The 27,144-nt window shown below is 41.2% G+C and overlaps 2 protein-coding genes across 4 annotated transcripts in view; one reads left to right on the top strand and one right to left on the bottom strand.

Annotated features, from left to right (window-relative positions):
- The first annotated feature begins 171 nt into the window (after positions 1-171).
- Positions 172-1,519, top strand: LOC122614413 (uncharacterized protein CG31750). The gene is made up of 3 exons (XM_043788980.1): positions 172-822; positions 893-1,300; positions 1,352-1,519. Exons 1-3 carry the CDS (start codon positions 172-174, stop codon positions 1,517-1,519), a joined length of 1,227 nt encoding a protein of 408 aa, XP_043644915.1.
- Positions 1,520-9,108: 7,589 nt separating this feature from the next.
- LOC122612990 overlaps positions 9,109-27,144 on the bottom strand; it is a 73,538-nt gene continuing 55,502 nt past the window's right edge. For 2 of the 3 annotated variants that reach the window (XM_043786932.1, XM_043786931.1), the window contains exons 3-6: positions 18,360-18,571; positions 14,975-15,110; positions 12,246-12,511; positions 9,109-11,883 (exon numbers count right to left, since the gene is read on the bottom strand). In XM_043786932.1, coding sequence (XP_043642867.1) covers positions 11,401-11,883; positions 12,246-12,511; positions 14,975-15,110; positions 18,360-18,571 — 1,097 coding nt within the window. In that variant the 3' untranslated portion in view covers positions 9,109-11,400. The remainder of the gene's footprint in view (positions 11,884-12,245; positions 12,512-14,974; positions 15,111-18,359; positions 18,572-27,144) is intronic. The other variant, XM_043786933.1, reaches the window with a different exon arrangement.

The raw sequence follows: 27,144 nt of genomic DNA, 5'->3' as shown, positions 1-27,144 counted from the left end.
TTGATTATGTTTCCAGTAGTGGTGGTTAGTTGATTGGTGAAATAAGAAAAGCGATTTTATTGGGCTTTGGGTAATTACACGGTCATAACTTCCAGGTCCCACTCCATTCCAGCCCACATGAAAGCGATTATGAATCAACCGGGAACATGGGACTCATTCAGTGGTTACATAATGCCGGAGAAGGGTCACGGGATCCCTTTGAGAAACTCCCGTAATAAGTGGCTATCGCGACTTTTACGATGGTCAGTTTCCTCCATTTGCTGGACCTCTTATATCATTTATCGCGGCTGGGTGGTTGGGCAAATAAAGTTCGATCCGAGAGAAGGGAAAATGATCATACACCCTAGGAATATTTGGACGAAGCGGGTTGCTCTGCTCGTTAAGATATTCGCACTGGTCTGTGATTATTCTATCATAGCATATTTAATTATGGCGTTTATTCCGATGTTTATAACACCAGAAGAATCCCTTTTCGATAACCTCATAGACGCAATTGGAGTGCAAATATCGCTTTGGAACACCGGTCGTCTTTATTACTGGCTGAATAGCCTATCCTGGAATCGCTCCTTTGTGAATCGCGTGAATGACGTAATTCGAGTGGACGCTCATTTGAAATCAATCTTGGGTCCACCCACCTTGGAAGGTATCTCGCTGTTGATTCTGTATGTATTGCACTTGCAATTTGCTCTGCTGCAGACCTTCAATCATCCTTATATAATGGTGATACTGAACACCCTGCTGCTGGAGTTAGTTTGCAATGCCTATGTGGCTTACCAGATGCTGCTGCTCTCTTGGATCGCTGCTATTAATCGATTTCTGAAGGTAAGAACCAAACACTAAAATGTCTTACTAGAATGGAAGATTCTCTTGTTTCTGACTGTTATGGTTGCAGGACTTCCAACAGGAGCAGCAGCCAAACAGAAAGCAACGCAAGAAGCTCCTTCGGCTGCTGCGGGTATATGCCAAAATCAGCAATGTCCACCAGGACATCAAATTACTCTGGCTTCCAGTGGCAAGCATGCTTTTCTCGAATATTGTGGAGCTGGTGGATAATTGGTCTTCCATTATCGGATGCTTGTTTTTCCACCACCTGAATGTGATGGAGAAATGGAGCATCATTTTCTGGAAATATCTGGGCGGTGCACTGGCACCCTTGTTGAGGATTCTACTCATTGGTCTGTTCAATGACCGATTGGTCCAAGTGCAGGGCTTTCTTAATTTTCAGCTTCTGTTAATCGACCTAAGACATGAAAAAACTAAACAGCAGGATATGAGCTTTACCAGTGAGCTCAAAAATCTGGTAAGTGTGCAGTGAAGAATCTTCCTGATAATCTACAGCCCTCTATTGCAGCAAACCTGTTTCGATCTCCAGCTCAGGGCACAGCCCATTAGAAATCAGATTATGAGTGTTAATCAGGTGTGCGGACGTCCTTTCGTCCTGAATTTCTTCTTCTGTACAGTGCTGAATTCCATTAGCTGCGTTCAGTATATTATGGCAAATGGCCATAAACTATTATAATAAGTTTTGTAAATTGTATGAATTTGGAAACATTCTAGTCCAAACACAGACACAAAAGTAAAAATGTCAAATTAAATTGTTACAGCACACAATTGTACTAGCCACAAATTGCCTTTGGCCAAAATAGAGTAATTTAATTTGAATGTGATTTATATTTCACTACGAATGACAATCAAATAATGTATTGTTAAAGCGAAGAGAATGGCGAGTTTAATTTATATTTTGGCCTTTCGATGCGGCGCGAACTAACCAGGCTTGCTGCCAATGTCAGGAAAAGTTTGCCATTTTCCATTGCCCTGGTTCTTTTTTCTATTTTTTGAATTTTATTTGTTTGAGCTTGAGCTGTGGCCAGAGCACATAAATTTCAATTAACATAAATTTAATGCCAGCACACAAAGTTTGGCCAGCAAACTCGACCAGCAGGGAGAGCATTTTCAATTATTGTCTGGGGCATAAAAGTTAGCTTCTCCAGCCCTCAACCCCTTCGAAAATAGAGTCTCCTGTTTTCAACCCTGCGAGTGCAGCTCTTCCGGATCTAATGCACTTGACTTTTGAGTGAGGTTAAAGGGGTGGGCGGGGCACGCCCCTTTAAGCCGCATATAGCAAATGGTCAGAGGCAAAGCAAATTGCTGAAAGGCGCTTATGCAAAGCGATCAAAATGCGAGGCGACATAAACACAGGACGAGAGGAGAAAATCCAACCTCGAGGCAGTAAAACCAATTTGAAATTGTTATTTTAAGCGAGAGTAAATCGCAGAGAAAGGATTCAGTGTGGGTTGAGGTCGTAAAAAATCAAATATCGGCAGAGTCTTAGGATGGCATCAACCATTTGCGGTTAGATAAGCAGAGACGGGGAACTTTTCCTTTGTTTAGATATATGAAAATTGCCAAAACACATTGCCCCACCTCCTCTCCGGTTGGCCATAAAAATTCCAGGTAACGAAATGTATTTCCTGATTAAATCAGCGCATGTGCGGGCTTCTGTTTTAAGGTTCGATTCTGAGAGTTGGGTCCGAGCTGCAAATCTTTGGAAGCCAATAAAAATGGCCAACATAATGAGCCGAGCAAGTGCCAAGTCGATAAAATGTAAATTGGAGAAACTGATTTTATGGGCGGCCTATTTTTGGGGCACATATGCTGAAGTTTTTTAAGGAGTTAGGAAAAAGGTATTAAAGACTTCAAATCCTTTAATCGCTGACTGAAAGCCTCTTCAAGTTTAAAAAAAATGTTGCCCATGTTAAAGACGTATGCAGACCATGCAGAAATATCAATACTTTGCTGCTGTTTCCTGAATTTGTTGGAGTTTTCACCAACACGTAACTGCAATGACACGAAATCATTTCCATTTCCCCGGACAAAACGGCTTTTAATGGCGCGGACCGGGGACATCTAAGGTCTTCTGCTGCCTGTATGCCAAAAGTGTAGAAATGCCGGCCAGAATCTATATAATTTACGGCCCGGCAATCCCGAATGATGTGCCAGAAATTGCAGGCAGCACAACGACTGGCCAAAACAGCAAAACAGCAACTGACGGGAAGGCAGCAATTTTTTATTTATTTTTATGAGTAATTTGTTCGTTGCCACGCATTTTTATGGCAATGCAGGAAAGATGATTGTACCCAATGCCGTTCCGTCTATGGTTTTTTGTGTTTTTTCTATTTCAGGAGCGGATTTCTCCTGTGCAAGTTTTTCAATACAAGCTGTGGGCTACCAGACGACGCACAGTGGCGCCTTAGATACTTTAGGGATACAAAAATCATAACTCTTGAACCAGTTGAGATATTTTCTTAGTATAAATTTATCTTAATGAAAGGTAATTTTAGTACATTTCGATGAAGTGGTCATACTATATGGTGTGATAAATAGTAGATTTTGTACTCGAAAATTAATATTTTTGGAGGCAGTTTTCTCAATTTTTTTTTAATTTTCTCTGAAAATGCTAATATGTATACCATATGTTTTAAAAACAAAAAATAAATTCATTTTAAAGAAAATCATTTTTTTTTAATATTGATTAACATTTGTAAATCTATCTTCTGTAATTTCTATTTCGGGAGTGCCAGCATTTTTTGTCCCGTTGTAATGGTTTTATAGTTCGGCAGAACTTCGACTCTATGTCTAATTAGAGATTCTCGTAACAGAATATGTTGAGATCCTTTTTCAGTTCGGTAGCAGCTTTAAATGGAACCTTCTTGCTCTCGGGCACTAGCCTTTGAAAGAGATGGGTGCCCAATGATTGTTTTCTCCCACGTTTTTCGGAATTCTCGTTGTAGGTGATTGCATTTCCTATCATTTTGTTTTAGCATTGAAGGATTAGACCAATATTTCTGTGTGATTTTTCTTCAGAAATTAGTTTTTTGGCCATGTCACGCTTATCTGAAGTGCAATGCTTTCCTCGTCCCATTTTAATAATTTTTTATAAGGTAGGTTTCAAAAATAATGTTGGAAATAGTAATAGAAATGTCAAGTTTTATAACTATGTGCTTTTCACCAAAACAAACCGCCGACAAGTATTGAATATTTGAAAAAATCGATAGTGGTGCTATTTATACCCGTTACTCGTAGAGTAAAAGGGTATACTAGATTCGTTGAAAAGTATGTAACAGACAGAAGGAAGCGTTTCCGACCATATAAAGTATATATATTCTTGATCAGGATCAATAGCCGAGTCGATCTGGCCATGTCCGTCTGTCCGTCCGTCTGTCCGTCTGTCCGTCCGTCCGTCTGTCCGTCTGTCTGTCCGTATGAACGTCGAGATCTCAGGAACTACAAAAGCTAGAAAGTTGAGATTAAACATACGGACTCCAGAGACATAGACGCAGCGCATGTTTGTTGATTCATGTTGCCACGCCCACTCTAACGCCCACAAACCGCATAAAACTGCCACGCCCACAGTTTTGAAAAATATTTTAATATTTTTTCATTTTTGTATTAGTCTTGTAAATTTCTATCGATTTGCCAAAAAACTTTTTGCCACGCCCACTCTAACGCCCACAAACCGCCCAAAACTGCCACGCCCACACTTTTGAAAAATGTTTTGATATTTTTTCATTTTTGTATTAGACTTGTAAATTTCTATCGATTTGCCAAAAAACTTTTTGCCACGCCCACTCTAACGCCCACAAACCAAAAAAAACTGTCAGTGTTGAAGACTCGCCTTCGCACTTCCACTAGCTGAGTAACGGGTATCAGATAGTCGGGGAACTCGACTATAGCGTTCTCTCTTGTTTTGTTTTCGCCTCATTTTACCCTTGCCGCCCAAAAAAAATTATAAAAAATCAAGGTATGGACAATTAAAATTTTTTTTCATTTTTGGATAGGAAAAATATCTATCATTATGCGAAAAATCAGAATTTGGTACTATCGGTACCTCAACCTTAATTTATTTGATCGAGAACAAAATACGTTATGGTGGTGCTATTTATACCCGTTACTCGTAGAGTAAAAGGGTATACTAGATTCGTTGAAAAGTATGTAACAAGGAAGCGTTTCCGACCATATAAAGTATATATATTCATGATCAGGATCAATAGCCGAGTCGATCTGGCCAAGTCCGTCTGTCCGTCCGTCTGTCTGTCCGTCTGTCTGTATGAACGTCGAGATCTCAGGAACTACAAAAGGTAGAAAGTTGAGATTAAGAATACAGACTCCAGGGACATAGACGCAGCGCAAGTTTGTCGATTCATGTTGCCACGCCCATTCTAACGCCCACAAACCGCCAAAAACTGCCACGCCCACACTTTTGAAAAAGGTTTTAATATTTTTTCATTTTTGTATTAGTCTTGTACATTTCTATCGATTTGCCAAACAACTTTTTGCCACGCCCACTCTAACGCCCACAAACCGCTCAAAACTGCCACGCCCACACTTATGAAAAATGTTTTGATATTTTTTCATTTTTGTATTAGTCTTGTAAATTTCTATCGATTTGCCAAAAAACTTTTTGCCACGCCCACTCTAACGCCCACAAACCGCCCAATGCTGCCACGCCCACACTTTTGAAAAATGTTTTGATTTTTTTTCATTTTTGTATTAGACTTGTAAATTTCTATCGATTTGCCGAAAAACCTTTTGCAACGCCCACTCTAACGCCCACAAACCGCCCAATGCTGCCACGCCCACACTTTTGAAAAATGTTTTGATTTTTTTTCATTTTTGTATTAGACTTGTAAATTTCTATCGATTTGCCGAAAAACCTTTTGCAACGCCCACTCTAACGCCCACAAACCGCCAAAAATTGTCAGTGTTGAAGACTCTCCTTCGCACTTCCACTAGCTGAGTAACGGGTATCAGATAGTCGGGGAACTCGACTATAGCGTTCTCTCTTGTTTTTTTTCGTAACTGTATACTTTTCCTTCAAGAGTCCCAATTCCTTAAACAATACGAAGGCCTCCTCAGGGGTGTAGTTGGTAGGAAATAGCTTCGCAGGTCCAGAAATGTTTTCTTTAATCCTCTGGAGTTCCTCCGGGCTTGCAGTCTCTATGACTCTTGTTAGTTGAGCCCTTGTTTTGTACTGATCCTGATCCGTGGTCTATTGCAATTTTCTCCTCCTCGCCAATTCGCAACATTCCTGTAATAATTTTTTTGGACGTCCTCTGGGGCATCCTTGGGATGTGCTGGGTTCGGGTTCCGAATTTGTTTCTCTGCAAACGTTCTTATTCCACTTAGCCATGTGGAATTCCTCTTTGCAAATCGACTCTTTGCATATGATGCCGCAACCCATTTTCTTTGAAGGATTTATATCCTTTGAATTTTCTTGGTGTCTTCAGGTGAGATTGGTACAGCCAACTCCTTTTCAATCGCTAACTGAAATTCACTGGTAGTTCCCGCGCTGATCCCGCGCTGAAAATGTGCTTGTAGCAGAATTTGCACTAAGCCGCGCGTTTTTTACGCTGAGTTGAAAGTATCTTTTGCCTGGGAAATTCGGGGTGTGACGTGGGGGACGCGATCTCTTTGAAAAATATGTGAAAATTAGTACTTCGGTAAAACAGGTAAGACTGCACGTGCAAAGAGATTTTATGACCCTTTCCATAGAGACCATAACCAAGCCGATCGGTTACATATTTGACCTAAAAATCGACCGCAAAGTCTGAATTTTCTAAAAAAAAAACCCAAAAAAGGTTCAACTATGAACACGTGTAACTTCTAAAATACTGAACCGATTTGATTCATTTTTGGATTCAACGATCCGTTGTCCGTTGATCGTTAATCCGTTGATTTTTGTATAGTATCTGTATCTGTATCTTTTGCGCCATTGTGCGACGAAGGGAATATTTATTGTGTAAAGAGCATATGCAAAAATCATTTTGACAAGTGTTAGGTTTTGAAGGTCCCGGCCATACTTTACTGCCCTCTGGCGCACCTGAAATTTGCGTAAAGGCCAAGGGGCAAGAGGCAAGGTGTGTGGGGCGACGCAGGAGATGAGATGAGAGCAGAGTAAACAAAAGACAATTACGCAACAGTGGCACGGACAATGACGATGCCAGCCCATGCTAGAGAGCCCAGATAAGCTGCACGAGCAACGCAAATACCAAGGACAACAAAACCAGGGACAGCAACACCAGCGACACCAATGGACAGCTGTTGAAGTGGCACGTAATCTGGCAATGGGGCGTGGCCAATGGACGGTGGACAGTGGCAGACACTTTTATTGCAAATCATTTCAAAAGCTGCAAATGCTAACAACACTACGAGTACAAGACGACAACTCCGAATGGCAACAAATAATGGCAGCCGGCGACATGACATTGTGTGATGATTGTGGCCCCCATTTTCCCCCATTTTCCTTGAGCTGCATGGAAAACGATTCAAGGTGCAATCATCCTGTCTGCCTGCCACTGACAATTCAAGTCGATAGGGTAATGGATGAACCATTTGGAGATCTAGGGGTTGGATAGAAGATGATTTAGGAATTTTCGCACTGATTGCATTGGCAATTGATTGAGGGTGGAGGAAGAGGTCAACAAAAACAATTTAAATTTGTATCTTTAATTTGCATTAGCCTTTTCCAAATTGATTACCACGTAAAGCTTCTCAAAGTGCAAGACCCCGTCTAGCGAATTCCTTGCCCAGCCAAATGTGGAGAGACATCACACCCCAAATAGCATATGCCTTCCAACTGAACGAGCCCAATTACGCTTTGGGCCATATCGGCATCAGTTTTTAACAGATTTCCTCGCCCACTTGAGTAACTCTGCGCCCCATTTTAATGAGCAGCTTAACTTATCATTGTGTGTGTGTGTGGAGGGTGTGGGCGACAGGTGAGAGGTGAGAGGAGGCAATCGAAAAGTTTACCTGTGCCGCAAATTGATGCCTTCTTATCTGTGCGAAATCAAACATGAAACTTTTAAGCCCCAGACAATTGGCCTTAATATGCTGAAAGTATCTTTCGGATACCTGGCGATGACATCAAGAACTACAGCTTAAGTGGAGCTGGAATAATGGCTACCAAAATGGGGAATTAGCTTGGGTGTATTAGCATTTCCCGGAAAGTCTTTACGCTGCTTTCATTAGATGACAAATCTGATTTATGCGACATTTGATGGCAAGTATACCAGGTGGCACATTTGCGGCCATTTGTCGGCTGGCTAATAAATCTGCTCAGTCCCTTTATCCTGCATCGTACATCGCCAACACTTATAATTTGTTTGGCTTTGTCCTCGGTATTTATCAAATGTTCTTACTTCGTTGGCAGCTTATTAGTGAAGTCCGGCGAGAAAAGCTAAGGTGCGACTTACGGATAAGTCCGCAGATATTTTCTATTTATTGTGCTGCTTCGTTCGTGTTGTGTTTTTTCTTAGAAGTTGGGTGTATGACTTTTTATGAGAATGTGGTTTAATTTCTAGACTACCTAAATTTAAGAAAAGGTCCTTCTTTCCTTTTTGAATTGATATAATTTCCATGAATGAATGAAAGAATAAACAAAATTAAACAGTATGGCAAATAGAAATGCCTAAATGGAAATATGGTTTAAAAAGCATTGATGTTAACTCTAATTCAGTTGAATGACAATATTCATATTTCTCTTCGTCCAACTTTTTTACCTTGTCGAATAAATTTTGTGTGTTTTTTCACTCTCCTCAAATGAACACCTTGGTTTAAGTTATGCACAAATATGTGTACATATATCTACTTCGCATTCCAGTGCCTGTCTATTTTTGGCATTCCTTTATTTTGGTAACTGCCCTTATTTTACTGCTAAATGTTTTGTTCCCGGTTCCCGTTCCCGGTCTCAATTACTTTTTTATTTGTCGTTGGAGGTTGTTGTCACGTCCAGCGAGAACATTTTCACGTATTTGAAATATTTTCTTAAAATTACCCAATTTTCTTTGTGTTGCATTCTACCAAAATAAAAGGAGTACTGAAGCAGCATTCTGCAATCGGACGGGGTAACTGGTCCTGGGTGAGCGAAATAATTGAAGCTGGCTTAATGTCAAGGATATATGTATATACAAAGAACGAATTCAGAGGGAAATGGACATACTAAGGTAGTATCCATTCTTAAATCATAGACCATAAAGGGCCATTGAAACGCATATTGTGTGTGATTTTGAAACAAATATGTTTTATTAATGAATTTCCACTCGGTTGCTTCACAATTCTTCGTTCAGTTTTTGATCGCCTGCGAGTAATTATCGCAAGTTGAATGAGGCTTAAAGATATTTACAGAGACGTCTGCCCTTGTCTGGCGTTTAAATTCAGTTGAAGTTACTTTATGGCATTTGATTTGAGTTGAGTTGTAAATAATTCCTATTTGCTTACATGGCAGCTTTAAGGTTGAATTGTTTACGGTTTCACATAGAGTTTATCGTATAGAGTTGAATGCATTTTGCTTTTATTTTCTTGCCTTTTAATACATCTAAAAGTTGTTATTTAAATACACAAATAATTTACACTTACAATTACCACACATTTATTTTTTTATTTTTCGAATCAACGTTAATGCAATTTATAGTTTTTTTTAGTACTTTTGCATTGTTTTCATCTTTTTTATGCTTAGTAGTTTTCTTGTTAATTGCTATTAATGGCATCGATATTAAATAAGATTTAAAAATCAGTTACAGTTGACAACAATGCAGATTTTGTATATGTGTGTTTAATGTATACTATATCTATATTTTAATTCCCATTCGCACACACATTCACCAATTCAGGCCCCACAATTGTACTCAATTACCATTTGAATGTTCGCTCATCGGTATTTAAATGTGTAATTTATAAATTTTTTCTCTAGGTTTTCGCTTATAATTAAAATTGGCTCTGGCTTTTGTTTTGTTTCGTTCCATGATTTTGTTTGCTGCTGGTGACGTCTTAACTCTAATTTAGTTAGCTCATAATCATATTTACACACAGAATTTATGGACATCAAAGGGCAAAAAACTATGGAATCCATGGACAAATCGCCTTTATATTTACACAATAAAATCCAATACATTTCATTTCATTTCATTTCATTTGATTTCGTTTCATTTCACTTAATTTCACATACGAATTGAGTTCAACTATGTTTTTAAGGCTTCATCACAATCATTTTGCTATTGTTTAAATTTGTGTTCATTACTCATGCTCCTTTGACTCTTGCTATTGTTTTTAACATTTGGCTAACTAAACGGTTTACATTTCCTCTTGATGATGGCCAAGTCGAACCCGGAATGTTATTAGTTTTTTTTTTCAAAAAGGATCAAACACACACAGAAGCACGCACGCGTTTTAGTTAATACCCATTAAGACTTTGGCAATTCATATAAATGTACGATATGTTTTTGTTAGTTTTAAGACTTTTCCAACAGTCACCAAGTTGTAATTCCTAACTTTGATTAGTTTTTCTCTCTGTTCCTCAATTTTTTTGTTTAATTTAAAATTAAGTGCTTTTTGGTTTGTTTAATGTGATTTCTTATCGTTAGCATTCGTTACGTTTATCTAATTACAATTTTACATTGTTTAATGCATGCTCAACGAACAACGAAGTTTTATAGACAAATCATCTAATCAAAGAAGACATTTTAGTTGTTCTGGTTGAATTCGAGTGACAGTTATACAGTACCTAACGAAAGTATAGCGAGTTGAAATTAATTTTATTATACGCATACAATGTGGACTGATAAAAAAAGTTGAATTTAATTCGTACATAATTTGTAAGTTTATATTAACAATTTATTTTTCGGCACTAAAGAAAGCCTATTTTCCGTAATATTGAGACATGCCTAATGAAGTTCACATACTTTCATTACGCACTGTATATTTCACAAAATATTAACCACGTGTTTGCTTAAAATTCCCCTTCGTCTCCTCTTAGCTAAAACAATCTTACCAATACTTTTTCTTAAATATTTATTTATAATTACTCTTTTTTTCTGTTCTGTTAAACTCGTATTTTGCCTTGACCAACTTTTGTTGAAGGATTTTCCATTCACCTTCCCTCTGTTCTATTCGTGTGATATTTAAATTCTGTTTTGTGTATGAATGAGCCTAACCGAAATAACATACAATACAGTTACATAAATATATATATTAAACATTAACTATTTACATTTGCATTTTTCGACACATTTCGACACAGGTTTTAACATTTCCTTAGAGAGTTAATCCATTAGCACGCTCTTTCACATACAATTTTTCTCATTCTCATTCTCAGACAAGTAAATGTAATTTATTCTCTAGATAGGGTATGTTTCAAATTAAATTCATAAAAGCTTTTGTTAACGGCATAAAGAAATTAGCTGCGTTTCTTTCGTTTTGCTTGATTTTCTTTGATTTTTTTTTTGTAATTTCCTGTTTTTGATTCTCAATGAGTTTCATTATTTTCTATGCAAAGCGAAGACGGAAAAATCGGTGAAAAGTGTGTGTTGTGGAGGGAAATAGCCGATTACTGGCTTAATGCAGCTACCGTGCAGCCAACGCCATTTTCTCCAGCTGCGTTGCGGATTTTCCGTGACTCGTCCTGCGAATTTTCTCCTCGCGGCCAGCCAGCAACTCTCTCGCCTGCTGAGCTCCTTTCGCCATCCCAATCCCTCCAGGCGCTGTCCGATCCGTGGATACTTTATCTGTATCTATATCTCTCGCGATTCCCTGCGCCAGTGTTGCCATCACCAGCACCGCCAGCGCCACCGGAAGGAGGACGAGGGGCGTGGTTGGTGTGGAGGGCGCTGGAGCCGTGGAACTGGCTGCATTTGGTTGGACGAACAAGAGCGATAAGATTTTGGTCACAAATAATTCCCGGTAAGACGTACCTTGCACGGGATCGGCGCGCGAGTTGCTGGCGTAGACCGTTTCCCGGGACTCGAGCACGGGCGCCTTCTGCGGCCGGTCGCCCTCGACGGACTCCTCGTTGCACCTCCAGTACACGGTCGACAACTCGGCTATGCACTGCAAGATCCAACAGATGTGTGGTTAGCTATCTGGCAGTACGAACTACTGTCGGACTTGCGCAACTCCAAAACAGGCAAAAACAATCTAACTTCTGATGGAAAGTAACATATAACGCTCATGGGACATTAAAATAATATTTCAAATACGAAAACCTATTTGAAAACTAAAGTTAGGTTTAAGGAAGGGGTTCACTGAAAATAAGAGTATATATTTTTGTAAAACTAAAATAAATAATAATAAACGTCGAAAATATAACATCGCGATTTGGAAGAGTACAAACTCTACCCAAAGCAAATTCTACATTGTTTTTGCGATTGTTTTGAGCCACAAGAGTCCGACAGTTGAGTTGTACAACTCACCTTAAGTTTCATGTTGCCCTTGCGAAAATGCTTCTGCTCCACCCGGAATTGCAGGCCCAGCACGGAGGTTTCCAGACCATCTCGTCCCGATACAATGGTGTCGTACTTGCGGAGTTTCTGCAGCTCAACGGGCTCTCCATTCACTTGCCAGGATAGCTTCACAGCGGGCTTGGATCGTCCTGCGGTGCAGTTGACCCGAACGTAGTCTCCGATCTGGTACCGCGGCCGTCCACCACTGATTTTCGGTGATCCCTCATCCGGAAGATCTAAAAATCAGATGAAAATATGCGAAAAACATCATTTAAAGGCTGCCAACAAAACGGAAATTTCATTTACGGCCACAGACCTTTAGCGGTGACTGTGGCTAGCGAGGGATTGTAACTGAATTTTGCAATAACCCTAAGCCACCACAGAAACAACAAGGGAGCGAGGACCGCTCTAAAGGGAGAGCAAACTCAACGGAGCGCAGCCGGAAATTCAATAAAAGTTCCAGCCGTTGATGCACTGACGGACTTTGGATGAAATTGCAAACGGAAAAGCGAAAATCAAGGAAACCAATAAAAACTGTCTAGCCAAAGTGTCAACACTCTGCAAAAGTGAATCAAAATAATAATGGGATTCTAGGATACGATTCAAATTTAATTTGTATTTCAAATTTCAATAGTAATTATTTATAAAAGATATGATTCAATTTCAAAAACCTTTAAGAAGTGTTTTAATGAAATTTGTATAATTTCAGAAATATTATTAATTACTGAGAGAGAAGTTTCCTGCTATTTTTTGAAACCATACCTCCAAAACAAATCAAGGCCTGACCGAGCAGTTTAAATGGCCCAAAAAGATCCCTGGGAATCTCTATGGATCTCCGGGCTCTGCAAAACGGAAACGGAAATGGTTTCGACTTGTTGTTGTTTGCCAGGGGGCCCCGAAAAAGGCATCTGTGGGCGAGTTCCTAAATGCCATGATGGTGGGCGGAGAGTTGTGAGTTGTGAGCTGTGAGCCGTGGCATATGCCCAGCCCGTTCTGCTGCCGAAGCTTTTAAAAACTTTGATTGAAAGCCAAACAGAGCCAGCCGGGATGGGACCGCAGTATGAGCACAACCAGCAACAAAACATCCGAAAGCCAGAAACAAAAGCACAACAAAAGCCCCCGTTTAGAACAAAGACAGAGTCCACGTTAAACAATAAAAGGGAGCCAGCCATTGCAAAAAAAGGGCGGTGCGAGGGTGATGGGGAGGGGGAGGGTGAGGGTGAGGGGGCGTGTCGACACGCCCACGCTAAAGTTTTATAATTGAACAAACGAAATGTCAACGCCAGTTCAAAGCGCTCCCCACTGCAAGTGTAGTAGTGAGTGGGTGTGCTACACTGGCAGAAACTTGTGCACTCAAAATCAAAAGGTGGCGCAAAATGGATGCCAATTTAAATTAATTTGTTACTTTTATAGAAAAGTAAGCTAGTTTATGTGCACATTGTGGATTTTTGGGAAATAAATAATCGGTGGAAGGAAGGTTTATGACCTACAATTTATACATGTTGTTACAGTCATCAGTGAAGGTGGCCGTTTGTGCTTATTAGTGTAATTCAAACATTGCCATTTATTAGTTCGCAATTAAAGCAATACTTGGTAGATAAGGCAGTGAAAACTATTTCCCGTGCAAAATGTGGGTCGGTGAATAATAACGCGCACCTGAAGTTTCGGCTTCACTTGACGTTTTGTTTGCGTTTTCAGCTTTGCGGCGGCGTCTTGATAACATTTTTGGCATTGCCCTGCAGGAATTTTGGCCAAGACAAGAGCCACGGGAGCCGAAGACAGACAACCTCCAAAATTGAGTTAAACCGTTAAGCTTTGGCAAGTTTTGCCCGGGGTGAAAGTGGGATGAAGTCCGGACGAAGTTCAGTAAGCTTATTTGGCATTAGAAGCATGAAATCAAATGAAGCCTGTCAAATGCACTGCAAATGCTTTTGACTAAGTAAACACAATTCCGATTGAATAAAGCTGATTGAGCCGCCCAGGCTGCTGGAATCAGCTGGAGTTACCAATTACCAATTTAGTTTGGGGGTAAGTAAGTAAGTAGATGACCGAGGCCAAGGCCAAGCTTAAGACAGTTGGGCGACGATTAATGGGGTGAGTGTGTTTACCTGATTAGACTCCTTGCCTAAGCAAAACTTTTTGCAGAGATCTGGTGGCTAGAGTGCTGGGTAATGCGCAAAGTTTTAGCAATGGCTCATTTCATTCCGTTTGTTGAGTTGAATTTTATGATTTAAATTTTCTTCTTTTAATTTCTGAAAGCTTTTTAATTAGTTTTCTTTCCTGCATTCCTAGAGTCGTTTTTGCAGTCAATATATTATTCAAATTCAACTAGGAGTCGAAGGAATGTTTCTTGATGCACATTAATGAATTCACTAGGTTAGGAGCACATAATATAATACGCATGAAGAACTCTAGACACCCCTCAGTCCATGAGTTCGATCCGAATTGTGCTAGTATAGGGTTAATACTGCCATCCCGTGACAAGTTCCAAGAGCAAAAGTCAAAGTCAGCGACAGGGCCCCGTTTCCCGGTTTTTGCCACAGCATCTGGGCCACCAGCAGTCAGCGCCAAATGGCCGCAATTTCTAATTAGAGTTATAAGTTTTCGCCCGACCCCCAGCCAGCCATATATATGTACTTCACTGCGCTGTGGGGAAGGAAGGAAGGAGAGGAACTGGCGACTATATATATGCTACTTACATGCAACAATCATGTCGCCGTGCTCGGTGACCGTTTGGAAGGAGGGTGCCTCGCCAGAAACTTCGCACCGGAAGCGGCCCGCCGACTGCAGATTGACGTTGCGCAGCGTAACAATCGCGTCGCTCGAGTTGTGCAACTGCAATTAAAAACGAGAGCAGAAAATAACGGTCAGAAGTTGGGAAAATATCAGATGGGGCAGTATTTTAAGGGAAATATTGCATGCTCTTTTCACAGAAATCTGCAGGATTGATGAATATGTATCGCCTGAAATGTAGACACAAACTAATATACATTATCAACCATTCAAACGGTATATCTTAAATAATATTCTCTTAAATGATCAAAGTATAATTATTTAATATTACAAAATATAGTCTAATTTAAATATAAAAAAAAGAGTACTTAAAAATAGGGTAGCAGGAAAGACTTTGTTGAATCGAGAGAAATTGCTGAATGATGGGGACGCAGGAGATGGCTGGTTAAAATTAATGTAACGAAAAGTGGGAAAAAGTTGCAGCTGCCCCGACGAACCCCCTTTTCAATGTAGCTCTTGGCGTTGTCATTGGCAGTTTCAATACCATCAGCCAGAGGCGCTGGAGAGGGGGGCTTGTTGAGGGGCAGGGGCTGCTGCAGCCACTTTGGACATTAATGTAAAGTAATTGCTTTTGAAAATTGCCGCAGCTTCGCTTGTTTTCAGGCTGGCCTTCTTTTTTCTTGCCCTTCTTTTTCTTGTTTTTTGCCGTAAATGCCTTTTAAATGTCCGAGATGTCCAGCGCCTCCTGCACCTTAAAAAATAGGGCCCCTCGAAGGGTCAGCGCTGAATGTCAGGCCGAAAAAGGGTTAGGCAAATATTTCACTTGAACTTAAAGCCATTAAATCCGGGTCTAAATGTGAGAGAGGCCATTGGTGTGGGATAAGGAGATCAGCTGCGTGTTGTTTAACCCCAGAACACAGGCCACCCACACCACCCACACTTTGTTATCTGGCCAAGCAGAAAAGTGCACTTTGTTATCTTTTATTGCGCATTCTTTGCCGGCCCTCACCCTCCCACCCCTCCAGCGTGTTGTTTTAACCTAATTTATAGTTTACCACACAAACACACGGATGTGCCAGAGAGTTGAGCCCAGGTAAACCGCACGTCTAAGTCCTAAGTTGGCCGGAGTAACAGCCAACTATTGGCCAACTGCAATAAAACAAGCTAGAACAGCAGCAGAAGACCCCCTGCGCTCACGTACATATATCTCCCCGTCGCAGTCACTCAAATCGATTATGCTAAAACAATATCCAGCAAATGGAGCCGGAGCACACACTGCCGCTTCAATTGGTTATCGCTAACTGGCATCTTCTGTGGGTCCCATCGTACTCCCCTCCTCCTCCCCTCCGCAACATCAAAAAGTTTACCGCCAAGCGGCGAAAAGAACGGCGCACAGTGGGGTGCGCTGGTGAATTAAGTGCTTGAAATAATGTGCCTATTAAAAGGTGATAAAGGAATACGAGGGTCTCATTTAATTGGTAGTGTAGAACCTTAAAGTCCTAAAACGGGCGGTAATTAGAATACTGCGTTTAATAATATAAAGTATTATTTAAACTAAGTCACGCTGGAATTCCAATTAATGTCACTCTCAATACATCTTTACTTGGTTCCATTTAAAATATCAACAAATGTGGATTGATATGCAGCCGCACCTCTACCATCTTCCATTCGATTAGACCGCAATAATTCTCTAGTCCCACTGTAGTGGCGAGCGGAAATCGTTTAGTGGTAATGGGTAGCGTGGATCGCCGAGTGTGGAATTTTCTGCGGCGAGGCCAACGCGCTTTATGGACACTCCGTCGACCACGCCCTCTACCGGCAGCAAACGCAAAAGCGCAACTTGAAATATTTATTGCACTTAACGAGCGACAGGGTCGGAGGGAGGGGGGGGATGCATGCATGGGAAAGCAGATTTCACTTTTTCGGTGGCCAACTAGAGGAAAATGCGGGAAAATGTGAAGTCCTATGGCAAGGAAAAGCGAGCGTGGCATGTCGAATGTAACCATCAACTGACTGCGATTGTCTGCTCACGTGCTTATCTGAAACTCGCTTTTCCAGCCCCAGCACCCCTTCATCCAATTTCCCCCACAGCACTCCCTTCTCCGCTTTTCCAGGGGGCGTGGGGGTCGTCAGTGGGTTAACGTCTAGTGCATTGTTACGTGCCAAAGTTTTGGTGGCTAAAATAATGGAGCAACGCCCGAAGAAGTGCCCTACACTCATTCTATTTTTGCGGTCGATTAAACAGTTCGATCTGCGAATGTTTTATCTATCTTGGCATATGTTTGACAAGCTATCTGTATCTGCTTCCAAAGCTCTTAACTTGGCTTCAAGCGTTTCACGAAGTTCCAGTGAAGTAGAATTCGTAATGCCTTCGAAATTCAGGGCATATTAAGCTAAAACTTTGTTATATTTCGAGAATCGCATGTACCTTGGATATATGTTGTATGTTTTTAGTGTGGGAGTTTGACAGCATAGGGTACAGCATAATTCGCAGATAACTAAAGGTGAAGTTTTGGCATTCAAAAGTTGTTAAGCTACTATCGTGTGTTTTGCACAATAATCTTAAATAACTGAGCTGAAGGCGGTTCCTAAACTTTTCTGTCATTTTAGTTTTGTACTTTTTACCAATTAAGCAAATTCTGTTCCTTTAGCTGTCTGCTCTTATTATGAAATTAGATTGAAAGGTGTTTATTTCTTGTTTTGTGTTTTATGTTTTTAAATTCTCTCCTTTTCTGTTTTCAAGACCAAGCAGAGGCCCAGTTCCCTTCCTTGCTATTCAAGCCCAAAGCCAAGTGTAGAACTTCCTTTGTCCTTTATTTCTTCTCTCGCAGTTTTCGCACTGAAGACTCCGCATTGTCTACTGAGACAAGGACTCCTATACTTTGCTCTCACCAAATCACCTTTGCCACTGCACAACCATTTCCCAACCATTGCGCAAAAAATAGGTGCGGTGTACACGGGAAAAAGTTTTGATAAAAACAGGGAATAAAGTCAAGGAAGAGGGGAATAATGTGTTTTTTCAAGAATATTAAATCGTACTGGCAAAAAAGAAAATGTAAATATGAAAAATAACCACGAGTTAATTAATTATTTTGAATATATGTTACTGGTATTTTTATCCATGTGAGGAAACAGAACTTTTACAAAGAGGGAGAGGTGTAAAGCTGGCCCACTGCATTGCAATGCATTGTTCTTTCGGCAGCTACCACAAAAGTATGCAACGCTGTTTGTAATGTTTAGTTTTAGTAGGACACCAACACCAGCATCAACAGCAACAGCAACAGAAACAGAAACTTTGTTTAGTTTGCTTCCCCAGTAATAATAGGATATACTCGTGTTCGGGGTACTCACATCGACGTTCACACCAGGCAGCAGGAACGTCTGGGCAGGCGGCATGTCCCTCGGCACATAGCGGTAGAACTCGTTGCCATCCTTGTACCATTTCACGGAGTAGAGGGCCTCGCCATCCAGATCGTAGAGGCACTCCAGCTGCGCCGCGGTGCCCTTAATCACGTACATCGGAATGCGAACCTCGGTCAGTCTCAGCCCAGCAACGCGGAAATCTGCGTTAAAATGAATGAAAGAAGGAAGAGTAAACGAATTAAGGCGGAGTTCAACCAAGTATTGACACGAAGTTCCGGGTATATTGGCAAGAGTAAGGTATATGCTATATATGGTATAAAGTAATTCTTATCGGAAACAAATATCTAATGACATTGCTAATTGTATGTTTCAATTGATAGTGATTTTTATACCCGTTACTCGTAGAGTAAAAGGGTATACTAGATTCGTTGAAAAGTATGTAACAGGCAGAAAGAAGCGTTTCCGACCACATAAAGTATATATATTCTTGATCAGGATCAATAGCCGAGTCGATTTGGCCATGTCCGTCTGTCCGTCCGTCTGTCTGTCCGTCTGTCTGTCCGTCTGTCCGTCCGTATGAACGTCGAGATCTCAGGAACTACAAAAGCTAGAAAGTTGAGATTAAGCATACAGACTCCAGGGACATAGACGCAGCGCAAGTTTGTCGATTCATGTTTCCACGCCCACTCTAACGCCCACAAACCGCCTAAAACTGCCACGCCCACACTTTTGTAAAGGTTTTGATATTTTTTAATTTTGTATTTGTCTTGTAAATTTCTATCGATTTGCCAAAAAACTTTTTGCCACGCCCACTCTAACGCCCACAAACCGCCCAAAGCTGCCACGCCCACACTTTTGAAAAATGTTTTGATATTTTTTCATTTTTATATTAGTCTAGTAAATTTCTATCGATTTGTCAAAAAACTTTTTGCCACGCCAGTGTTGAAGACTCTCCTGTGCACTTTCACCATCTGAGTAACGGGTATCAGATAGTCGGGGAACTCGACTATAGCGTTCTCTCTTGTTTTATTTCATATTCCTCATTGAATGCCTCCTGAGAGAGTGTATCTCAATGAAATGCCTTCTGAAAGAACTAATGGATTTTTGAACAAATCGGTACAAGTGAAGCTTTTAAATATGCTTTTTTCAGGTGCTTAAAGACTTTAATTGACGGTGGGATGCAAACGAAGGACGCTTGATTGATTTATGTAGCTGGAAATTTTTAATTAATTACCAAAGTTTGTTTTCACTGGAGCCCGTGTCAGCTGACCAGCAAAATGACCGATGGACTCCCCCCGAACCCTTTGGTGCATAATGTATACTTTTTATAATTTATAAAAAACATTTTACCCATTTTATCGGAAACTCTTTTTTCGTTCAATTTGTTAAAGTGCTTTGTACGAGAGTGGTTACGTGCCGTAAATTATATTATACATATTAATAAGTCAATGAGTTGACGGGAATTGATGTTTTGCTATGGCGGCATGATTGAGGTACATTCATTCATATAAAGTTGGGCGGGGCGGAATACTTCTGGGGCTCACTGTGGTTTTGTCCACATCCCCGACGACTTATTTCGGGTCTTGTAGCATTTTATGGCAAACTTGTTTATTGTCAATATTGACAATGATACAAACTCACTCACCGTGGGTGGGCAGAGATACATAGTGTAGGAATGTATGAGACATGTACAGTGAACACACTCACGCCCACCCACTCTCTTCGGCGGGTCGCACATTATTACAGCACCCGAGGCAGACTTTTCCAGCCCACAGTTTTCCCTTCCCTTTTCCCCAATCGATGCACATTACAAGTGTAATAAAATGTGAGAGGATATTATTGTCCACACAGGCAAGGGAAGGCGAAGACCCTCACCAGTCCATATCAATCTCAATGACAACATCTGTATCTGTATCTATATCCCTATCTTTATCTATATCCATGGCTGGGACTGGCAATTGTTGTCGCTTCGGATGAGTTGCGTTGAGTAGAGTGCAACGTCATGTCCAGTCGAGAATATAAGCACTTTTCGAGCTGAAGTATGATGAAAGACACTTTGACAATATGTTTTGCACTGATTTTCAATTAACTTATGGATGAGCTATTCGAACTGATTGAATTAGAGTGCAAAAAATAGGATTAAAATTGGAAAATAGGAATAGGTAAAGGGAAGGTAAAAGGTCAATCTACAAATATCATCTTCAATAATGCAAAGAATTGCATCCATTTCGTTAAGTTAAGTTCCATTAAGTTAAGTTCCATTAAGTTAAAAAACTATACCAATACTAAAATGGTAAATTATTTAATGGGTTAATGGTTCTATTATTTAACTGGGAACAGTTCAGCTTGGTATTATAATTGTTAATATTTTAAAGTTAATGTTCATCTAAAAACATCTAACATAAATTGGCTTGCATTAGAGAAGACAACCAAACAAACAAGCTTGCCAATGAACATAAGTGGCGAAACTGTCAGGATATTCAAAGTCGAGTATGTGCGGCAATATATAGAGAATATGTACATGTAACCATGGAAATGCACATACAAACACCCACAAGTGTGAGAAAACCGAGTACTTAAAGCAGCCACTTGCAGAAAGTACTTTGCCACAATTTGCAGGAAAAGTTGCAACAAATGACATTCAGCTTGGAGGAGAAATGGATGCAGGACCAAAGGACATTAATGAGACTGCACGGGTGAAGTTTTCGGTAGAGATTCCCTACGCAAGCACCATGTCCTTTATGAGAAATAAACTCCTTTGGCGCACTAGCTGGCCAGCATCCAAAACAAAGAAAAATGCGCATGAGGAAAAGGTAAAATAAATACAGAAGCGCAGAATAAACAGAAAAACTTTTTATTTGATTTTCCAGGGAATTTAGGTTACCAGCTCCCCACCTCCGTACTCTGCTCTCATTAATTCTGCTTAAGAATCAAACAGCAAATGGAACTGTGCACAAAAGCAGTGGCATTGCCAAAAATGTACTATAGTCAGGTCCCTAAAAAAAATAAATACCATAAAGCGAATATATTTTTGAATTTCCAGGGAAACGTATACAAATAATGTTATGTTGATGTCATCGGAACCAAGGGGAAAAAATAGTCTTGAAATGTAAAAACAATTAGGATGTTTTTGTGTAGATTGTTTAAGGTAGAACTAAAAATTTATTACCATTGATTGGAAATAAAATCCTGTACGTTTAGTCAAGACCATATATTGCCTCCTTAGAGATATAATGAGATTTCGGATAATATCAACTGGTGATAAGTCGTAGTTTACTACGAGGTACTACTGTAACCATCAGAAGGAGCATGCGAACAGCTGATGCATCAATAGAGGCAGCAGCAGTTTCGGCAAAGTTTCGCTTTTAGGTAATTTCAGTAACTTTGTCATTTGGGCGCCTTGACACGCTCACCAACACACTTAATATACGCTCACACAGACGCACCCATACACACACATCACGTGCAGAATGTCAACAGGGCACACAATAGCTGTTCTCGCATCCTTTGGTTCTGCCGGAGTTGAAGTTCGGGTTTGAGTGAAATTAATATGCTCAGGCTGCGACCTTTGCCAAGTCAAAAATCAATTTCCCGTTCACTCACACTTTCCAAAAAATATTCAACCCACAAATAGCATTTTGCGAAATATCTTCAATATTTTCTTGTTATGTACTGAATATATTAAATGAGAATTAAAAATGTTCAAGTAACTTCATGGCATGGCATGAAGATAGTGAATTTCCCGTAAGTCGCTAAATACAACATTTTTGACTGTGCATTGGCTTGGGGAAAAGTGAATTTCGTTCACTTTTGCTGCTGCTGCCTTTTCTTCTGCCAACTTTTTCTGTGGGCGACAAAAGTTTCCTTTCATACTTCATTGGGGTTAAGTGATTAAATTTGCAAAGGACACAAAAATACCCAGAAATATTCGAATACGATGTATGTAACTAAAGGAGGGTGCGAAAGCCAAATGGGGAATAGGAAGGAGGGAAAACTTTTGCACATATGACACGAAAATATATGCGGGATCTACCTCCTCTCATATAAATCCTTTCCCCATATTATAGGATGCCACGCGTGCTTAGTTCCTAACAAGTCGAGACTTAAGTAGGAAATGGTTTTAGCCTGCTCGATTAATGGTCCTGGGAGTAAAGTGAAAGATCGAAATAACCGTTTAAGAAATCTAGTCCAGTAAAGGAATAAATGCAAGAGACAACTAAGTCGTAAATAAGTTAATTACTATTTTAGTGTACACTGTTCAATGCTTCTTTATCTGCTTTCTTATTTGAAACACCGAAATAAACTGTCCTGCCCACTGTGGATGTTAATAGGCGACAAATCATGTTCGATTCCGTTTCGCCTGTGGGAATGCTCTCAAAAATGTCCAGAGCTCATCTGTTGCTGCAGCGCCCCCTGGCGGCGCTTGTTTAAGCTGTCATCGGTGTCGTAGGTCCTGAATTTTTGGGTGATGGGCGGGGAGCTCCATGGCTTGGGGCAGGTCCCTGTATCCGTATCGTTACACTATTGCCGGACATCTTTAATCTTTGGCAAAAAGTTAGCCTCGTTAGGGAGTTGGCCTTTTTCTAAGGTCGAGCCGCTTTTTCCTCATATTTGTCTGTTTTTCCCTGGCTTCTCTGTTCTCTGGTCTCCCCGCTCCCGGTTCCCTATCTCCTAGCCTGCAGGATACCTCTCGTTTTTTGGGACCTCGGGCCGGTTCAAGCTTAATATCCGCTGCCAACGCCATTGTTGTTGCTGCTCTTTGGTTTATTAGTAGTTCGTGCCAGGACACCAAGGATGCCAGAACGGCAGAGCGCCAGGACACCAGGATACCAGTAGATGAACAAGGCCGCCAGCCGAAGCTGTTTGCCTATGTAAATGTCTGCACATGACTCGGGACTCGGGACTGGGGACTGGGGACTATGGAGCATCCTCATCCGCATTCTCATCCTGCCAGCCAGGACAAACAATGGCAGTGCGTGTGCATGGTCCTGCTCGACTCCTTCGGCTTGCCCACTGTGGCCAGTGCCCGAGGTAGCAATATTTGCTTTCTCCGCTCTCATCATTTGCATATAATGGCTCTGTAAAAGTTCATAAGGATCTGGCCAGGATAGGGCGTTCGGGGATGAGGGGCGATGCCTGCAATTCGATTGCGGAATTTAATAAAAACCCGTTGCAGGCTATGCATTCCCTGGGATTGAAAAAGGGTACAGCAGAAGCCCTGCCATGGCGAGAATGATGATGATCTAAACTAGCTGAGCCAAACTGAATTGAGAAAGAGTTGAAAGGAAGGCAGCCATTTTTACAGCACAAATATTTTGACCAGCTCAGATTCTGACTAAGCCAAGCTATCTGTTTCTGGACGCCCCTCCCTCTGGGATGGGCAAATATTCGCGATTCCCGTTTCGCCTGACTTTAATGTGCCAAGCCGAGGGGCGGCAACCGGCTGGGGGGCGTGCCAGGCAGCGCAACAATTACTTCAGCCCTCCCCGGGGCAACATCAAAACCGGGGTGGGAGGTGGGAAAAAAACGGCTGAGCGGAAAATTGTATGGAAAATGAAAAGAAAACAAGGGGAAATGATGATTAGGGCAGGGGACTGGGCAACTGGACCCGGAAGTGGGATTGGGACTCCGCAGGGCCTCGGTGCAAATGGAGGTTAAACTGGACCGTGACTGTAGGGCCCCCTTCCACCCTGTATTCCCCTGCCCCTCGGCTGCATAAATATTAAATTGCTGAGACAATAAGATAAGAATACGGCCTGGACTTGATTAGGGCCGGGGAATAAAAGAAAAGGGGCGTGCCCTTCTGTATCCATAATTTGGGAGGAGGGGTGGCTTTTAAATTGTGTGTAATTTTGCTGGCCTGTGATTTTTGCAGTTCATCGAAGGGCAGAGCCACAGTAACCCTAATTGGCACTGGATTCTATTTACCAGGGTGTGTTGATTTGTTTAATTATAATTACATTTTCGCTAAGACAACCGTTTTTCTCATTTCTCAATTTCCCATTTGCATTACACTTTTCGCTTAAACTTTTCGTGTTATGTTATGTTATTAATTTTCCGTTGCACTACCTTTTGTACTTCTTTATCTAAGCCAAGCTTTTTTTCTTGCTTCTTAGAGGTAATCCAATCTTAAGTTTCCTATTCCATTCATATTTTTGGGTATCGGTATCCTTTTATGGGCATCATCCTGCGTGAATCTCAATAAACCCAGCACATGGACAAGCTATATATCCGTGCCTTTGTCCATATTTATCGATAAACCATGATTTACGCTCATTATTTGCTCTACCCATCCACACACAGACAGTAAGGACGAGTCTATGTGCGATTGTGTTGGTGCTAAGCAATTTTCCCACACATCAGTGCCAACAGCAACTGAATGAGTAGAAGCAACTGAATCAACAAGGGGTACAACAACTGAAGCGGCCAGCAGGGGCGTCATTTGAGTAACGCCATTATATTCATTAGCAACACACACACTCGCACTTCGATACACTGCAAAAACTCCTAGAATGGGTTTAGATTTAACAAACTAAGTATCCAAGAATCTGACAACATGTAACCTTTTAATGCACAGTACTTATTAATGGTAATGCACCTAGGAGGGGTCTTTTCTACAACCTTTTCTTTCACTGCAGCCAGAGGCTCAGTAACCAAATTGTTGCTATTGTCATGCACTGCACATTCCTCTTTCTGTATGCCATTTGAGCTTCCCTTCCGCTGAAGCGATTATATTTATACATGTGTGTGTGTGAGCTGGTTTTTCCTTCCTTTGGCTGTGTTTATTTTGAGGCCCCTCTCCCTCTACCTCCCCCATCGCCATCACCATCACCGAATTTTCCATCTATCCTTCGCAGTTGCTCAGTTGCTGAAGTTTGTTTGCTCCACTGTGTTTCCTTTTGTTGCTGCTGTTGCTGTGTTATTTTCGCTGACTGGCGTCAGTAATTTGCTCCTTATTGAGATGTTTGTTTATTTACCGAGCAATTTGTATTCATTGTGCGGCTCAAAGGGCGCGGGGGAGGGCAGCAGGGGCGCTGTATCCCCCAAGTTTACGATGTGCTTCGGTGTTGGCCTTGGTAAGTTATAGTTTCCGCAACTCATTTGGCCGCTTCAGTTGGCTGGAATTGATTTTTATGCCGCCATCAGCTGGTCGGCTGTCCGTTGGCGTTCCGTTGGCGTTCCTTTGGCCAATTTAATTGTTTATTTTCGTGGTTTTCTCTCTGCGGAGAGAAAGATTAAGCCTGCCCATTAGCTTAGCTGAGTTAATTTATCTGCAATTAGTGGGATTTTTTGCAGGCCCTCAAAGGTTGAGCATTTGCTGTGGTGTGGTGTGGTGTGTTGCCTTCAAATCTGTTCCAGGGATTCATAAGTAGTTGGCTCAAACTCTTGATAACCATCTTTTTACTTTGCCACTCCCACCTCCTTTTAATTTATATACAAATGAGCTCTGGGGCTTAAGCTAAGCCAAAAGTTTTCACTTCAAATTGTCCAACAAAAATGGTTGCAACTCTATGTAATATGCAATTCACATAATACAACACCCGAAACTTTTGCTGCACTTGAACTTTGGGCGCTGTATGGGAGGGACAGCTGCAGGGGGTCAAGGGGGAGAGGGGTATAAAGGTGTGTGGAGTGAGGGGGGCAGAGTTGCACACGTCGCCTCTGGGCTGAAACTGAAACATTTTGCTAATGGAGCTTAAAATTTATGTAAGCTATTGTCGAGCTCTAGCCCGGCATAGCCCCATTGCAACTCCCCTTCGCCCACCGTCCATGTCATGCATGCATAAGTGCAGTGGAGCAGTGGTGCAGTGAAGGGGTGGAGTTCAAGGGGGGTCAGCAAAAACATATTGCATACTTTTGTGCATGCAAGCTGAAAATTAAAAGCGCTTACGTTGGCACAAAAACAGGAGGGAAAGCCAAAGAACAGGATGAAACCGAATAACGACAAACGAGAAGCAAATGAAACGAATATGCGTAGCCAATGCACAGCCCCCCTCCCCCTTCTTGCCGCCCTCTGCCGGAAAATGAAGCTGTCTGGAAATGCGATTTCCCACTACCAATCGCTATTCTCCATCATTAAGGAAACCGCAGTGACTGCGAAAAAAAGGAATTTATAATTCGCGGTTATTAATGACGGGCTCCAAGTCAAGCCATAGGGAATTACAGTAATCACTCGCTATCTGAATCGCTAAAAAACCTACTTTGTTTTGTCTGTGTTATTACTGATAAGATATTGATAACTTTATTAAATTTCTAATTAAAACAGTACAGCAAAACAAAGACTAAAGGCCGCAGTTCTTAAATTATTATTTATTATTATTATTTTTTCTTTGGTTGTAGGATTATGTCTGTTATAATGAGGGTATGCAGCAATCTAAAAAAGAAAACCGAGAAAGGGGGAAAACAGACTTATAGCAGCTTTTGACTTTCGTTTGCTCCACTGACATTTTTTGTTGTTCTTACGACTTTTGGCACGAACTGCAGCTGTTGGAGCTGATGATACTGATGCTGATGACGATGACGATGCTGACGATAATGCCCCCGATTTGCCACATGAATACAAATACAACGAAGGAGCCGTGGAGACACTGAGCTCACCCCATTTCTCTGTAGGGACAGGAATAATTTAGTGCTTTGGTGGATAAATGTTTCAGTTAAAATTTAGCAATTCGTTGCAGAGTCAAGTGAAAAACCAAGGGAGTATGAGTCTGGAGGGCAACAGCCCGAAACCAGCAAAATTGCTGCATTTTTTATCCTGCTCTTCCACTCAAAC

The sequence above is a fragment of the Drosophila teissieri genome, chromosome 2R (assembly GCF_016746235.2).
Source record: "Drosophila teissieri strain GT53w chromosome 2R, Prin_Dtei_1.1, whole genome shotgun sequence".
NCBI lineage: Eukaryota > Metazoa > Arthropoda > Insecta > Diptera > Drosophilidae > Drosophila > Drosophila teissieri.
This window is presented reverse-complemented; position numbering and strand designations above follow the sequence as displayed.

Bases quoted from the DNA above. Each gene is read 5' to 3' on its own strand.
- LOC122614413 (XM_043788980.1), top strand. From the start codon at position 172: ATGCCGGAGAAGGGTCACGGGATCCCTTTGAGAAACTCCCGTAATAAG. The intron at 823-892 runs GTAAGAACCAAA...TTATGGTTGCAG, and splicing joins CTATTAATCGATTTCTGAAG to GACTTCCAACAGGAGCAGCA. The intron at 1,301-1,351 runs GTAAGTGTGCAG...CCTCTATTGCAG, and splicing joins CCAGTGAGCTCAAAAATCTG to CAAACCTGTTTCGATCTCCA.